Source organism: Mandrillus leucophaeus, unplaced genomic scaffold (genome assembly GCF_000951045.1).
Source record: "Mandrillus leucophaeus isolate KB7577 unplaced genomic scaffold, Mleu.le_1.0 Scaffold189, whole genome shotgun sequence".
Classification (NCBI taxonomy): Eukaryota; Metazoa; Chordata; class Mammalia; order Primates; family Cercopithecidae; genus Mandrillus; species Mandrillus leucophaeus.
This window is the reverse complement of record NW_012101909.1, coordinates 1,359,422-1,376,667: the sequence shown is the minus strand read 5'-3', so window position 1 is coordinate 1,376,667 and position 17,246 is coordinate 1,359,422. Positions and strand designations below refer to the sequence as shown.

General features: G+C 42.9%; 1 protein-coding gene across 3 annotated transcripts in view; it reads left to right on the top strand.

Moving 5' to 3' along the window:
- Window positions 1-16,896, top strand: part of SLC14A1 (solute carrier family 14 (urea transporter), member 1 (Kidd blood group)) — a 27,932-nt gene extending 11,036 nt beyond the window's left edge. For all 3 annotated transcript variants that reach the window (XM_011978090.1, XM_011978091.1, XM_011978089.1), the window contains 5 exons: window positions 1,438-1,630; window positions 3,933-4,080; window positions 4,301-4,435; window positions 12,923-12,972; window positions 14,191-16,896. In XM_011978090.1, coding sequence (XP_011833480.1) covers window positions 1,438-1,630; window positions 3,933-4,080; window positions 4,301-4,435; window positions 12,923-12,972; window positions 14,191-14,364 — 700 coding nt within the window. In that variant the 3' untranslated portion in view covers window positions 14,365-16,896. The remainder of the gene's footprint in view (window positions 1-1,437; window positions 1,631-3,932; window positions 4,081-4,300; window positions 4,436-12,922; window positions 12,973-14,190) is intronic.
- Window positions 16,897-17,246: the final 350 nt, after the last annotated feature.

Sequence of the window (17,246 nt, the reverse complement as noted above, 5' to 3'; positions counted from 1 at the left end):
CACATTGACACTTCTGTGGGGAGCGGAAAACAGTGCTGCAATGGACATAAAAATGCAGGTGTCTTTTTGGTAGACACACACTGATGCAGGTGGCCCCCATACACCTGACTCCTCCCTCCCAAGACTCTACTGTCATTGGTCTGCAGTAGCACCTGGGCATTGGGAGTGCTAAAGCTTCCCAGGTGGCTCTAAAGTATAGCCAAAGTTGAGACCCACTTCCTCCATCATTGCCTCTCAAACCTGAGCGCTATGAGAATCACCTGCAGGGCTTGTTACAACACAGGCACCTGCTCCCAGGTCCCAGGGTTTCTGATGCAGTCTGCCTGAGGTGGAGCCTGATAATTTGCATTTCTAATGCATTCCCAGATGATGCTGGGAGAACCACTGTGCCTACGTGAATTCTTACCCACCTGCCCCCCAGGTCTCCCTTAGAAAATTTTTGTTTACTGAATTCCCTTCAAACTAGTTTTTATGTTGACAATGTCTTAAATCCTTTTCCTGGAAACAGAGATTTCCTTCTTTCTACATTGCAGTTAAATATAAAATACTAATATGCACATAAATAAGAAGCACAGCCTGTTGTGGGCAATGTCTGCAGAAGGGCCACCCACTCTTGCTGCACCCACAGGTGTGTAGAGGACCTACCTGTAGAGCCAACCTCTTCAGGAGGTCATTTGGGACCTGCTCTGAAGAACAGGTTCATGGGAAGGAGGCCTCGCCTGCAAGTGCTCACCACGCTCCCTTCCACAATCCAGGAAAATGGGAGTTCTGGAGTTCTGGTCTTTAAGTGATGGCTTTTTGATTGGGTCAAGTGAGAACCTACGAGGGACCTGGAGACCATGCAGCCCAGCCCACCAGTTTATAGGTTCAGAGCCTGAGGAGATGCACCTTGCCTAGGTCATGCAATTTATCAACAGCTCAAGGACGCACACTCCGCCCCTCCAACTGTGAGATCGTTTTCCTCTAGCTCACACTACCTGCATCCTTGAACGATTGTTTTTTTTCCAAAAATAGGTATATTAAAGAAATGATATATGCCAAATCAGGATCACAGTTGCCTCTAGTGGGGAGGGAGTGACATAAGAGCAAGCAGAGGGACGAAGGGGACTTTAACTATGTAGACATTATTTTATTTTGTATGTCATAAGTACTTCAAAAATATTTTTTAAATCTCAATATATAGCTCACTCTGAGCAACCCGAGAGTAGAATTTTTCAAAAGCCAAATAAGCTGAGAGTTGATTCTTTTTACTTTATGTAGTATTTACTGCCTCTATAATAGAATTTATCCCAAGTTTTCTTTCTGTGGCAAATTTGCCAACACAACATGTAAGGGGCCTATTGGCAGGTGAAATAAAGGCCCTCCAGAGTATAGCGAGATTCCATGTGTCAGCCTGGTTTGTCACATACACATTCTTCTGCTCTGTTCTTTTTTTAGCCCAATTTTCTCAAGCGCATTGAATTCCATGCTCAGCAAATGGGACCTCCCTGTCTTCACCCTCCCTTTCAACATGGCGCTGTCAATGTACCTTTCAGCCACAGGACATTACAATCCATTCTTTCCAGGCAAATTGGTCACACCTGTAACTACAGCTCCAAATATCTCCTGGTCTGACCTCAGTGCCCTGGAGGTAAGACACTGGCTTCTCACATTCCCCCTGGCTCTGCAAGATACGCAATGGCCTCTGGTCAATTGTCCACAGGTGTCAGAGTCCCCTAGATGCTCAGGACTATGGTGGCCTTTCTGCCTTCATCTTGCCATTTAAAGCATTTGTTCTACTCCAGAACATTAGGGTCTAAGGGATTTTTTTAAATTACTATTTAGACAAGCTAATTTTTCTGCCTTTTCCCCTAAACATCTACAGTGCTAACCCCAGAGTACAGTTCCACTGGGAGTCACTCCATCGTAGCTTGGGGGTGGGTGATGGGAGCCAGCCCTTAGGGCATGTGGCCTCCAGCCTGGTTTTAAATCTTCCACAGTCTACTCCCTCCAATCAAAAAACTGGATGCTTAGAGTTTAGGACAGAACCTCTCTATTCTGCTTTTCCTTATGGCATAGCTCATAGAACATCTACAATAATTTAGGGTTCCCAAGCTTTGGTAGGCATCAGAATCACCTGGGGAGTTTTCAATACCCAAACAGGCTTCATCTCAGACCCTCTAAATCATAATCTCTAAGTGTGGGGACTGGAACCTGTTTTAACAAACTCCCCAAATTGTGATGCGGGCCAGAGTTTGAGAACCTCTGTATTAACGGATGAATCCTATGTATCTCTTTAAAGATGACCATAAAGAGATCTCGTACTTTTTAAAACCTGGCTAACCCAAATCAAATTCCAGCTCTTCCTGTTGGTGTGTAATAAATATGTTTAAGGTTTCTGGACTATCAAGAACAAGAGAATACCTGAAATTAGAAGAAAACCAAAAAACAAACAAAAAAACCAAAGCACATTACCTTTTTAATGTGCTCTCCCACTGTCAGGTTATGAAACGCCCTTTTCTGTCTTCTTTGTTGAGTGATCAAAACACATGAGGAGCTCCAGTCAGCTTCTCTTTAGCTTCTTGCCAGAAAATTTAATGAAGCACCTGGAAATAATTCAGAAGGAAAAATCAAAGATTCATTAGAACTACCCACGAAAAATAACAGTATAAAATAGCATTAATCTATCTAGAACTGCACGAACACAGGAGCCACTAGCCCCACGTGGCTATATAAATTTAGATGTAGTATTGTCAAAAATTGAGTTCCTCAACCTCTCTAGCTACATCTCAAGCGGTTGATAGCCACATGTGGCTAGGACCCACTGTGTTAAACATCACAGATACAGACTATTCCATCATCTCAGAAAGTTCTCCTGCACAGTGCTGATCTGGGGCAGGAGAAGCTTTGTCCTTCTCCTCACTCCGAATGACCAGTCCATCATCAGCACCAACCCCAACCCTATGGCTACCTGAGACAGAGTTCTGCAGTCAAATCCGGAAAAATAAAAAATAAAAAGGGTATGCTGTCTTTGCCAAGTTTCCTGGTCTAGAAATACCAAAATGTTTAGACATGAAGACCCAGCATGGGCTAGAAGAATTGAGTCCATGTTAGGGTAGAGTCAAACTCACACTATGGTCTGGTGCCCAACCAGAAGTTCAGCTGTAAAGAATGGTCATTTGTTATGTTCAGTCAAACCTTGTTCGCTCCTGAGAACTGCAATTCTGTGAACAGAATAACTAAATTCAGGCCTCAGCCAGAAAGCAGAATTGTGACATTTCCATGTATTTTTGTGTTTTGAGACCTGCTTGACAGTTGTTCGTAACTAGAATAAGCTAAAGATATCTTGGTTTAAATGAATACATGTTCCACTTAATGACAGAAAAGAAAATTCACAAACTTGCTAATAATTGCTTCTAAATTGTGGATAAGATAACCTGGTATTGGGTCTCTGGCTTTAGCATAAGCATCCAAATTGTATAGTGATAATAATCTCTCTATTGAACAAAGGGATGCATGGATACATTAGATCACCCTCAGCACTGGTGGACATTTGAAAGCAAAAGAAGTGTCAGCTGTGGTTCCTGCCATCCCCACTGGGAGCATGGCAGATCCTCACAGCCGGGAGCAGTGAGTGGCACCACACTGAGACCTTATCAGTGACCCAGGCCAAGTGTCAGTGCAAGCAGGAGAGCCCGTGAGCACAGGGGGAACTTTAAGAAGGCATGTGTGGCATGCACCAGGGAAGGGCTGGTGTGTCTCTGGGGATAAAGCTGAAGAATGACTGGGATTTTTCTGTAATCAAGGAGAGGGAATTTTAAAAGGTAGTAACACTGTTCTTGAAAGAGATACGGTATATCCAGTGTAAAATTATATTGTAGGAGTTTGTGGGTGTCCTGTGGGTTTCTGTTCAGTTGTTTCGGTGGCATTTTTTTAAAAAATTTCTTTTGCAGTTATTGAAATCTATACCAGTGGGAGTTGGTCAGATATATGGCTGTGATAATCCATGGACAGGGGGCATTTTCCTGGGAGCTATCCTACTCTCCTCCCCACTCATGTGCCTGCATGCTGCAATCGGATCATTGCTCGGCACAGCAGCAGGTGAGCACAAGAGCCCTTACCAAATATTGAGCACCTCCTCCATCCCGTGCATTGCCTCAGGCATCTTCTGTGCTCCAGATCTTTCTTGAGATCATGGCTTCCTAGGGACCAATGGGAATTCCTGGGATGCTTGCTGCTAACCTTCAATCCCACCCTCAGTCTCCTTCCAAACATCCTGCCTTTAGTCCCGAGCTCTGACCCCTCCTGTCTTGTCTAACAGGACTCAGTCTTTCAGCCCCATTTGAGGACATCTACTTTGGACTCTGGGGTTTCAACAGCTCTCTGGCCTGCATTGCAATGGGAGGAATGTTCGTGGCGCTCACCTGGCAAACCCACCTCCTGGCTCTTGGCTGCGGTGAGTCTCCCACACCCCTGGGGGAGGGCTGCCCATGACTACAGGATCTCAATCAAGGACAAGCAGTAAAAACGGACTGCGTGAAAAATCAGGGCCAGGGTTCTGGCTTGAGCCCACTTGCTAAATGTGTGAACAGGACAAGTGACGTCCCCTGAGAGCATTAAAGTCACCTCTGCCTACCTCTCTGATGACTGTGAAGGCAGGAGCCTATTGAGTCATATTAACATCCTAAAATATGGATGTTTGGGAGGATAGAAAAAAAATCCCAGTTATTCTTCAGTTTATCCCCAGAGATACACCAGCCCTTCCCTGATGCATGCCACACATGCCTTCTCAAAGCTCCCCCGTGCTCATGGGCTCTCCTGCTTATGCTGACACTCGGCCTTGGCCACCGAGAAGCTCCCAGCGTCGTGCCACTCGCTGCTTCTGGCTGTGAGGATCTGCCATGCCTCCCACTGGGGATGGCAGGGACCACAGCTGACACTACTTTTGCTTTCAACTGACTTGTCCTGCATTCTTCAAACTAGTTGTTTGACCCAAGAAACTAAAGGGAAATAACTCCAGCTAAATACAAAGCAATGTCCCCTGGTGAATCAGGGTTGATGACATTTACCCCTTTGAGCGTCACAGTAACCCAGCCATTCTAAGACTTGAGAATGCATCAGAATCACCTGAAAGACTTGTTAAAACACAAATCGCTGCCCCCCCCCCAACCAGTCTGATTCGTTGTTAGAGGTGGGGGAAAGAATTTTTTTTTAATTTTTCTGAAAAACAGTCCCATTCTGAGCCAAGATAGTGCCACTGCACTTCAGCCTGGGCAACAGAGCAAAACTTCATCTCAAAAACAAAAACGGGTCTCATTATGTTGCCCAGGCTGGAGTGCAGTGGTGTGAACACAGCTCACTGCAGCCTCAACCTCCCAAGTAAAGTCGCTAGGACCACAGGCATGCCACCACGCCTGGTTAATTTTTTGTTTTTTACAGAGACCGGGTCTCCCTATGTTGCCCAGGCTGATCTCGAATTCCTAGGCTCAAGCAATCCTCCCACCTCCACCTTCCAAAGTGATGGGATTACAGGAGTGAGCCACCACTCCGGCAGAATTTCCACTTCTAACAAGTTCTCAGGAGGCACTAATGCTGTTGCTCTCGAGACCACATTTCAAGAACTGCTGTATTAATCCTTTCTGACTCCCAGTGTTCTAACCAGACTCAGCCTGTCAGAGGAAGAAGGCATCCTGAAACCTCCACTCCATCCTTCTTACTTTACTGTTGGGGTCCTGAGGCCAGAGAGACTAAGGAATGTGCTGCAGGGAATCTGGACAGTGATGGGTAAATCCACACCCAGAACCCACACTTACCATCCACTTCCAGAGTTATCCCACCGCACTCCTCTGCTTCCCTTTTGTAGCATTCAGGCCCTCATGGCAACCTCTTGGGTGAAAACAGATTGCATGTGATTTGAATCTGAAAAGCTAATAGATGTCCCAGGTGGATTGTGAGTGGCAGCTCATTCACCCATAGCCTCTGGCATCCCTAATGCAATCAAAGTGTAAGCATTTAAGATAATGTTCTAGAGTGGAGAGAATGAGATTCACTTGGGAACAAAAAGGAGGCAGGACAGTGTAATGTGGAGAAATTATTTCTAATCTAGTGGAAATATATGTCTAGAGTCAGTTTATCACCAGATTAATCAAGCCAAGATATTTAAACAGTTATGAAAACGGTGGGCCACGTATAAGGCAGGGTTTAGAATAGATTTCTGCACTAGAAAATGGGATGGTACCAAGGGTTTCTAAAGACCCATTCCATTTTGATGTGATGCTATAGCAAGAGTATATACATAACTCAGGTTGCTGGGTGTAGCCATGCAGATGTCATTTTTATCAAGTTATTTACTATTACTTAGCTATTTAACCTAACAGTTCTGTTGAAATGTGCTCTTTCTCCAAATTTGTTCACGAGCTTAGGATAAAGGAGAGGGTTACAGACAGGTGCTGTAGCCACCTGAGTTCAGCTGTGTTAGAATGTTTATCTTACAACCTTTCAGCTTCATTCTGAGATTGGTTAGGAGTTTCCACCTGAGTTCAGCTAGGTTCAAATGTTTATCCTACAACCTTTCAGCTTTATTCTAAGATTGGTTAGGGGTTTCCACCTGAGTTCAGCTGGGTTCGAATGTTTACCCTACAACCTTTCAGCTTTACTCTGAGATTGGTTAGGGGTTTCAAACCTTTATTTGGGATGCATACCTTTACTTTTCTGGAGGCAGTAGCCATAAATATGTATTAAACACACATGATACAGTTAAGACAGTACCAGGAAGAGCAAGGAGTTTAGGAGCTTTAGGATCCATGCAGTTCCTGCACACAGAGTGTTACAGTAGAGGGCAGAAGCCAGGCAAGAGAGGGAGCCCAAGAGGACCGTGCAATCTTTGTGGAAGAAGAAGGAGAAGTCCACAGTACAGGATTCTCCAGGGGCCCATTTCCATTCAGAAATATCACAAAGCACCTCCTGGAGAAGGGGGCTTTTCCATAAATGCTAGAAAATAAGAGGAGGAATTCTGTTTGGTGGAAAGGGTGGTGCAGGCCAGCATGGGGACAGCCTGAGCATGTCCTTCAAGATCAAGGAGAAGGCATTTTGAGAGCACAGGAGATGGCAATGAGGTTTTTGTTTTTCCGTTTTTTTTTTTTTTTTTGGGTCTTGTTTTGTTTTTTGTGTTTTTTTTTTTTAGACAGAGTCTCGCTGTGTCACCAGGCTGGAGTGCAGTGGCACAATCTTGGCCCACTGCAACCTCCAACACCCTAGTTCAAGCGATTCTCCTGTCTCAGCCTCCCAAGTAGCGGGGCTTACAGGCACGCACCACTATGCCCAGCTAATTTTTGTATTTTTGGTAGAGATGGGGTTTCACCATGTTGGCCAGGATGGTCTCGATCTTCTGACCTCATGATTTGTCCACCTCAGCCTCCCAAAGTGCTGGGATTACAGGCATGAGCCACCGCACCTGGCGGGTGCTGAGTTTTTTTTGTTTTATGTTGTTGTTTTTCGAGATGGATTCTTGATCTGTAGCCCAGGCTAGCATGCAATGGCATGATCTCAGCTCACTGCAACCTCTGCCTCCCGGGTCCTGGTTCAAGCAATTCTCCTGCCTCAGCCTCCCAAGTAGCTGGGATTACAGGCACTCACCACCATGCCTAGTTAAATTTTTTTGTATTTTTAGTAGAGATGGGGTTTCACCAGTCTGGTCTTGAACTCCTGACCTCATGATCTGCCTGCCTTGGCCTCCCAAAGTGCTGGGATTACAGGGGTGAGCCACCGCGCCCGGCTGGTGATGAGGTTTTGACAGACCATGGAGAAGGATGAAGCCAAAGCTCTCGAAATGTGTTTCCCCAAAGTGGGAATATCTTTGATATTTTCTCAATTATAGAAGCAGCACAGGTTTATTGTATAAAACAAAACAAAAATGTAATCTGCATAGAAATGTCTGAACCAGGAAGTGGAAATACTCCATTTTACTCCCCAGAGAGGGCTTTTTTGCCCACTTCTTATAAGGACCCTTGTGATTACACTGGGTCCATTCAGAAGTCTAGGAAACTCTCTCCATCTCAAGGTCTTTAACTTAATCACAGCTGCTACTAATTCCCTTTTGCCATGTGAGGTCACATATTCTCAAGTTCTGAGGTTTAAGATATGGACATCTTTGGAGACCATTATTCTTCCTACCACACTCACCTTCCTTTGGATAGATACTCTTTTTTTTCCACTGGTGTAGCATAATGGTTGAGGCAGTCTACTGAGCTGGTTATGGAGCTCAGACTCTGGTGCCAGACAGCCTGGATTCAGTTCCAGCAGCTCTGCTACTTACTAGCATATTTGCTTATGAATGTAAGCAAATTATAAGTAATTTGCTTTTCTATGCCTCAGTTTCCCCATCTTAGAAAATGGAAGTTACCATATTCAATTCATACAATTGTTCTGATGATTAAATTAGTTAATGCATGTCCGAAACTCATAGAACAAATAGTGTCTAGCACTCGGTAAGCGCTGTTTAAAAGTCTGGAAAAAAGTTTTTCTGGTGGCTTTGCATAACTTATTAAGAATCAAACTTGTTTATTTTCTCCTGTCAATTTCTTAAGTTTATTAACACCTGTATCTTCTTCCCAAATATGACTGATACATGAACCTGCCTTTACTTCCTCTGAGAAGGCCCACCCCTAACAACTAGTAAAACCATTGATACTGTATAGAATTTTTATTTTGGATTCGTTGTTAAGTATAAGTTTTTGTTTTGGGTCCTTGCTTATTTAGGCAACTGTAAACTTTATTAACTGCTTATTCACTCTGACTTAGTTCATATTAACCTTCTGTACTTTTTTTTTTTTTTTTTTTTTTTAAGAAAAAAGCCTCACTCTATTCCCAGACTGGAGTGCAGTGGCACAATCTCAGCTCACTGCAGCCTCCACCTCCTGGGTTCAAGCAATTCCTATGCCTCAGACTCCCAAGTAGTTGGGATTACAGACATGCGCCACCATGCCCAGCTGATTTTTTGTATTTTTTGTAGTGACAGGTTTTTGCAATATTGGCCAGGCTGGTTTCAAACTCCTGACCTCAAGTGAACCACCTACCTCGGCCTCCCAAAGTGCTGGGATTACTGCTGGATTACTTCTTCAGAGATGGTTTGCAAAGAGAGTTTTGTTTTCTTTAAAGAGGGTCTGCAAAGAGACCTTGTATGCTGGAGAATATCTTCATTTCACCTTCATTTAAATTTTAGTTTAGCTGGCTACAAACTCAAGATTTAACATTTTTTTCTCAATATTTTGAAAATTGTCTTCAAAGACTACTCCATTGTCTTCTTATACCCAAAATTGCTATTAAGGTGTCTGAAAAGAAACTAATTCTTGTTAAAGTTGATTTTATTTTTCCTCTCTGGACTCTCTGAATTTTCTCTTTGCGTATGAGATATATATATGGTTTTATTTCACTATTATCTGTCTAGATGTAGCTTTTTTTTTTTTTTTTTTTTTCCTACTAGGTACTCAAATCCTCTCAATGTGAGCCCTCATCTCTTCCTTTAATTCTAGGAACATCATCATTTTTCACTTTGTCAAATCTTTTCCATTTTTCCCCTCTCCTTCTGTGATTTCTAGTATTTCAGCGTAATACTTTATGCTATTTTTTCATAACTCTTGACTTTTTCTTAATATTTTCCATCTCTTTATCTTTCCATGAGGCCCTTCAGTTCAGTTGATTGGCCTGATCATTCTTTGGCTCTGTCCATTGTGCTGATCACATCATTCATTGAGTTCTTCATTTCTGGTTTATTAATTAAATTTTATTGGCTGGGAGCGGTGGCTCACACCTGTAATCCCAGTACTTTGGGAGGCCAAGGGGGGCAGATCACAAGGTCAAGAGATTGAGACCATCCTGGCTAACATGGTGAAACCCCATCTCTACTAAAAATACAAAAATTAGCTGGGTGTGGTGGCACACACCTGTAGTCCCAGCTACTCAGGAGGCTGAGGCAGGAGAATCGCTTGAACCCAGGAGGCGGAGGTTGCAGTGAGCCGAGATCACGCCACTGTACTCCAGCCTGGGTGACAGAGCGAGACTCTGTCTCAAAAAAAAAAAAAAAAAAAAAATATATATATATATATATATCTCAACTGTAAGTTGTTCAGTTTGTCGTCCTTCTTGTATGGTATTGCTCTCCTGGGATGTCCCCTTTCCTTGTCGTGGGAGCTCATGTTTCCCTCAGGATATCAGCTGTTTGGGTGAGTCTCTGGGCAGAGATGGAAGCCCAGGCTGGAGCTGCATTTTTCCTGGTGTATTTAATGAAAAAGGGGGCCCATGCTGCAGGGTATAGAACCTCCACTGCTCAAGGCCATGGAGATGGTGACTGTGTAGACACTTTATATGATAAGTGCCCTCTTGCTGGGGAAAGTTCAGATTGCTTCTAGTTTGAAACCATTACAAACAGTTCTGCAATGAATATTTTTGGGACAAATGTCCTTGTGTACTTTGTACAAGCATTTCTGTAAGAAGATTCACCTTCTTTTCAAGAAGCTAAATTGATGGGTTAAAGGGAATGCCAATTTTTATTTCAATGGATGCCAACTTTATCTCCAAAAAAGCCATACCAGTTTCCACTGCTGCCAGCAGTGTGTGAGAGTGCACACTGGGGTCCCACAGGGTACAATCAGACTTTTAAATCTCTGTGCATGGATTTTTGAGAGAGATCTCCAGCCCCCCTTGGAAAGCAAATCTCACATGTAAAATGCCACACCAAGTTTCAGCTTGTCCACATCACCCTGATACTGCCAAACAAAAGACCAACCCTGTCAGCCAAGGTAAATAAGTGACAGACATTTATTATAGAGCTGTTATTTATTAGTCCCCGATGGCTTTTATAAGGAAGTGGACTCAGGAAACTCTGACAGAACCTGGCACTGCTGTCTTTCTGGCCTCTAAGCCAGAGCAACTGCATGGCCAGAGAATATCTCAATGTTGCTGTTTTATCAGTGGAGACTGTAAACACATTGTGTATCTCTTCCAAATGGTTGGGTTATCACAGTGGGACTCACTCATTGGAAGGGACACTATCCAGGAGGAGCTAAAATCCAGTTTCCCCTTCAGTACTCAAGGGCCTTTTCTTCCCTCAGCTACCAAGAACGTTGTCAGGGTCATTGTCTACAAACTGATGATGTTGTGCAGAATTGCCCCTCTACTGTAAGGCTTTCCCAGTCCTACTTGGCGAGTCTTAATTGACATACCTACCATTAAATAATCTATCACTTTTACTATGGAGAGAAAAGCAACTTTGAATTGGAGATCACTTCAAAGCAACATAACAGTATGAGACGTAAACGTGCCAAAAGTGAGCCTTAGAAGTCTAATGGATATTTTAAAAAGAGAGAAGGCCATAAGGCCTCATGTGCTCAGGGGTGGTGTTGTAGCAAAGGGGGCACTTAAGAGATCAGGGACAGAGGACCCCAGTGCTTAGCAGAGGGCCAGTGAATAGTTGTTGAATTAATTGATTAAACTTTAACAATGAATGAAATTGGTGTAACCGAGGAGAGAAACCCTTCTAAGCCAAGCCGTGAGCACCCTTCTGCTCAGAGCAGTCCCATGGTGAAAGAGATACATTTACAGCTGTGTTTATGGAAATAGAAGCTCTCACTTGAGATTCCTCGCCTCCCAGTAAGGCAGATCTTCAAGATGCCTTTTTACAGATGATGAAACTAGATTCCAAGACATTCAGTGATTTGTTATACAACAAATAAAATGGCAGAGCTAGGATTTGAAACCAGTACTGTTTCCAAAGACCAGCCCTTCCCACTAGTGTGAGACAATTCATACATGAAAGAATTTGATATGCTATTGAATAAGAAACACCAGGATAAAAAGACAAAATAGTGGTAAAAGGACAGAAGTCTATGGTAAAGTAAATGAGGATCACAGAGCTCCCCCACCGCTGGCGACCATGTCCTGCCACATCCCCACACACCAAGATAGCTGATGTGATTTCTCACCAGACATGGAGACAAGATGGTGAGTGTGTCTAACGGTGAGTTCTGGTGGCCCAAGTGGCTAGGTGGCCATTATATGAAGGTCATTCTTCAGGCTATCCCCATGAAACCTGAGGGCTTCCCTGAGCCTCCGTGAGCCTTCTCTTCAACCAAAACTGAGGAATAGATAATTATCTGGTTGAGATCTTTGCATTAGTTGTTTTACATTGAAAATCACCCATATACTCAAATTACTGACTCTACAATTTTTTTGGCCACTCAAAGTAAATAAAACATAAGACATTTATTCATTGATTTTAATGGTATTGGAGAAGATGTTATCAAGGGGAGGAATCCCAAGTTTGTGTTCAGTTCCTGCTTCCTTCTTTCTTTCCTTCTTATTTTATAAACATGGTTTTGTTTTGGTTTTTAGTACACACGCTGCCAAAGCAAGCACTATGATTTTTTGTAGCTTTGAATCCTATTCATTAATATGAGAATCCTAGATGCTATCTCAAGAAACATTAATAGGTTTCATTTAATTCAGCTATGCTTGGATAATTTCATTTAATCCAGCTATGCTTGGATAAAACATCAGAGAAATTTATTTTCCATAGAAGGCCTTTCCCTTAAGTATTAGCAATAGCAACAAAATAGTAACCATAAAACAACTACCTTTATTGAACACTTACTGTGTGCTAAACACATGCATTATTTCCTTTCATCCTCACACCAACATCATGAAAGAGATATTCCTTTTACTTCCATTGTACAGGTGAGGAAATGGAGGCTTAAAACAGAGCCCATGGAGCTCCTAAGTGGTGGAGCCAGGATTTGAATCCAGAACTGCTGACTTTAGACTCATGCTAGTAATCAGCGCACTGTGCATTCCAGGTGATTTATATTGGAAGGCAGCCTTTCCTGTGATTAAAAGTGCATCTACCAAGCATTGTTCTTTCTCTCTCTCTCTCTTTTTTTTTTTTCTGTAGCCCTGTTCACAGCCTATCTTGGAGTCGGCATGGCAAACGTTATGGCTAGGGTGAGTGTGTTTTAGTCTCACTTTTCATTCGCGTAATTGACCAGCTTACGACTATATGGGAAGTGCTCCTGAAGTCCACTGGGCTGGCATCCAGTGGCAGGATCCACGACCGTGAGAAGCACTGCCCTACCTTCTGCTGGAACTCCCTGGCCTTTCTTTCAGCATCACAGCAAACTTTAGTCCAAACCACAATCACCCAGTATGTTACAAATATCAGATTGCTTGGTTTAAAAAAATGAAACTTAGGTTGTATAACATATTGTCAAGTTCAGAGTCTAACTCTGAGTGATAAGAAGTTGACTTTAGGATACCTTTTACTTAAAGAGAAAGCCAGATATTCCATTGCAGGTGATACCTTTTACTTTAGGATACCTTTTACTTAAACAGAATGCCAGATATTCCATTGCAGGGCCAGTTTCTGCCTGTGAAGGTTCACAGGCATCAGTCCATGGACCCAAATGGGCAAGCTGCATACCAGAGTCAGCTAGGAAGATGGGAAAATATGGAGCCTTAGGCCTTGTGTCCTTTGGTATTTCTGATAGAGTAGATCTTGTACGATGCTTGAACATCCATGTTTTTTTTTTTAACTCCCCCAGATGATTCTGATATGCAGTCAGGTTAGGGTACCCCTATACTCCATCACACCCCAGGGAGGTCCATGCATCGGGCCAGAGCTAACCAATGGCATACGCTCAGAATTGTGTGAGTTTCCATGGGCAGCACAAAGAGGACCTACCCTCAAGGAACTTAGAGTCTATTTGGGAGACAGAATGGAAAGAAAGAAAGCAAGACAAGTCTAAGATCTAGACCAGGCATAAGTCAAGGTCAGAGAGGTCACTGTGGGTTGGACTAATCAGAGAAGGCCTTGTGGACGTGAAGAGTGGTCAGGGGCCATTTGCAGTTTGCAAGTGTCATCTCTGTTTGTCAAATGTCCTCTTGGCACATCTGGTGCAGGAAGTCTGAATATATGAGAGGGAGAGAAAGACATACATACAAGATAGAGACATAAGTGGCTGCCCTAAAGAATAGATGTCAACATTCCAACAGCTCAATGCCCTGAGATTATAAACTCAGTCTCCACGAGCATGCACAGAATCCAGAGCAATGCCCCCAGTGGTTCATCCCCTTGGGCTGAGTGCAAGTAGAGGGGGATGCTTTGTGTAGCTCAGCTGTCAGATGGGATCTGAAAGGAGCGTGTGACTTTCTCTTCTTCCCCAGATTGGATTGCCAGCTGGTACCTGGCCCTTTTGTTTGGCCACGCTATTGTTCCTCATGATGACCACAAAAAATTCCAGCATCTACAAGATGCCCCTCAGTAAAGTTACTTATCCTGAAGAAAACCGCATCTACTACCTGCAAGCCAGGAAAAGAATGGTGGAAAGTCCGTTGTGAGAACAAGCCCCCTCTGTAGCCATGGTCATGAGTCCTTTCTGCCTGACTGCTCCAGCTAACTTCCAGGGTCTCAGCAAACTGCTGTTTTTCATGAGTATCAACTTTCATACGAACGCATCTATGATCTGTTCTTATGCTCATTTTGTATTTTCCTTTCGACTCCAGGAATATCCTCAAGCATATGAGAGCCACATCCAAGTGATGTGCTCTGGTATGGAATTTGAAACCCGAATGGGGCCTTGGCACTAAGACTGGAATGTATATAAAGTCAAAGTGCTCCAACAGAAGGAGGAAGTGAATACAAACTATTAGTATTTATTGATATTGTTGGTGTTTAGCTGGCTCCATGACGTTAGCAGTATTAAAAATTAAACCCCATAAACCAACCAAGCCTTATGGAACTCACAGTCACAAAATCGAAGTTAATCCAGAATTCTGTGATAAGCAGTTTGACTTTTTTTAAATCAATGCAAGTTCCACATTATAGCCAGAGTCAATATCACAGAGGTGCAAGCTGACAGCTGAGCTCGGTCCCTACTTCCTACAAACAATGGCTTGCACCCTATGCCTTGTGTGTGTGACATTCTCTCATGGGACATAGTTGGGGTTTTCCAGACTGACAGGACTACAAGAGGAAGAAAGGAATTTTGTCAATCAAAATTATTCTGTATTGCAACTTTTCTCAGAGATTGCAAAGGATTTTTTAGGTAGAGATTACTTTTCCTTATGAAAAATGATCTGTTTTAAATGGGATAAAATAGGAGAAGTTCCTGGCTTAACCTGTTCTTACATATTAAAGAAAAGTTACATACTGGATTTATGAAATACTCAGCTTAGGTATTTTTACTTTAATCCCTAAATTGATTTTGTAAATGACACAAATGCATAGAATTGTTACCAACCTCCAAAGGGCTCTTTAAAATCATTTGAGGATGTCTTATAAAGACTGAAGGCAAAGGTCAGATTGCTTATGGGTGTTATTTTTATAAGTTGTTGAATTTCTTAATTTAAAAAAGTTCATTATTTTCTGCACACTCACACTCTCTCAGAAACCAGTGGCATTTGAACCACCAAAAAGAAATAAAGGGCTGAGTGTGGTGGCTCACGCCTGTAATCCCAGCACTTTGGGGAGCCCAGGCGGGCAGATTGCTTGAACCCAGGAGTTCAAGACCAGCCTGGGCAGCATAGCGAAACCCCACATCTACAAAAAATACAAGAATTAGCCAGGCATGGTAGTGGGCACCTGTAGTTTCAGCTACTTGGGAGGCTGAGGTGGGAAAATGGCTTGAGCCCAGGAGGCCGAGGCTGCAGTGAGCTGAGATTACACCACTGCACTCCACCCTGGGCAACAGTGAGACCATGTCTCTCAAAAAAAAAAAAAAAAAAAAAAAAAAAATACAGGTAAGGATTCCCGTTTTCCTCTCTTTAATTTAAAAGTTACCAGTTCCGTAAAGGCTCTGTCACCAAACATGCTGAAGACAGCAACAGAAGTCACATTCAGGGACTGGGCACAGTGGCTCACACCTGTAATCCCAGCACTTTGGGAGATGGAGGCAAAAGGATTTCTTGAGCCCAGGAGTTCAAGACCAGCTTGGGCAACATATCAAGACTCCATCTCTTAAAAAATAAAAATAATAACATTAGCCAGGTGTGGCAGCACACATCTACACCAGTTACTCAGGAGGCTGAGGTGGAAAAATCACTTGTACACAGAAGTTCGAGGCTGCGGTGAGCTACGATCATGTCACTGCACTCCAGCCTGTGTGACAGAGCAAGACCCTATCTCTAAAATAAATAATAATAATTAATTAATTAATTAATTTAAAAAAGAAGTCCTGTTCATTTACCTTCCACTTCAGTATGTATGGTGATTTGGAGGTTGGAAAGTGAAACGTCGGAATCCTGAAGATTTTTTCCACTTCCAGTTTGCAGTGCTCAGTGCACAACACACAGCTTGCCGAATGAATAAACAGAAATAGGGAAGTAAACCTACAAATATTTTAGGGAGAAGCTCACTTCTTCCTTTTCTCAGGAAACCAAGCAAGCAAACATTGTTCCAATTTTAAAATCCTGTGACCAAAGCCTTTGAAACTATGAATTTGCAACTGGCATGGGTTTATGGATATTGCTGTGGAGAAGCTCAATTTTCAGTGTTTGAACTGAACCCTTTCTTGTTAGGGAATGTGTGAAAGAAGAATTGTGGGGGGAAAAAAAAAAAAAGAAAACAAGCATAACCAAAGATCATCAGCAGTGAAGAATCTAGGCTGTGGCTGAGTGAACCAGAGGCCTCTAAAATGCACCCAAGTCGATCTTCAGAACGGAGATCTACCGTGTAGGATCTTCTTGTGCTCACACAAATCTGTAAATAGGAACATTGTACGTTGTCGAATTTAAATGATATTAATTTTCTCAAGCTATTTTTGTTACTATTATCCTAAAAATAAGTATTTGCAGAGAGCACTTATACTTTTTCCTAATGTCTATATAACAAATTTCTATGCAAGTACATGAATAAATTATGTTCACAGCTCAGTTTTGTATAATGTGCCATTGATAGCCATCATGTATATGAACAATCACAAGCGTAAGTCAGTATTGCTTATGTTGCATGTGCTAGGATCCTTATTCCTTCCTTACACTTGGTAATAGCACCAGATGCATAGTTGAGTAAACCCTTTTCAGTTTCAGATTGACAGGCCCATCCCCTTGGGTATCCTCTCAACTATCCATTGTTCTTTCAACTCGGGGATGAGAATGAATAACTGAGGACAGTTGTTAAGAACATGCTCCTAACACTTTGAGATCGATATCCCGAGAGTCACTTCCATGCATTCCCAGACAGGTCCTGGGCACCCCCATCAGGGCTGACCCTGGGCCACGGC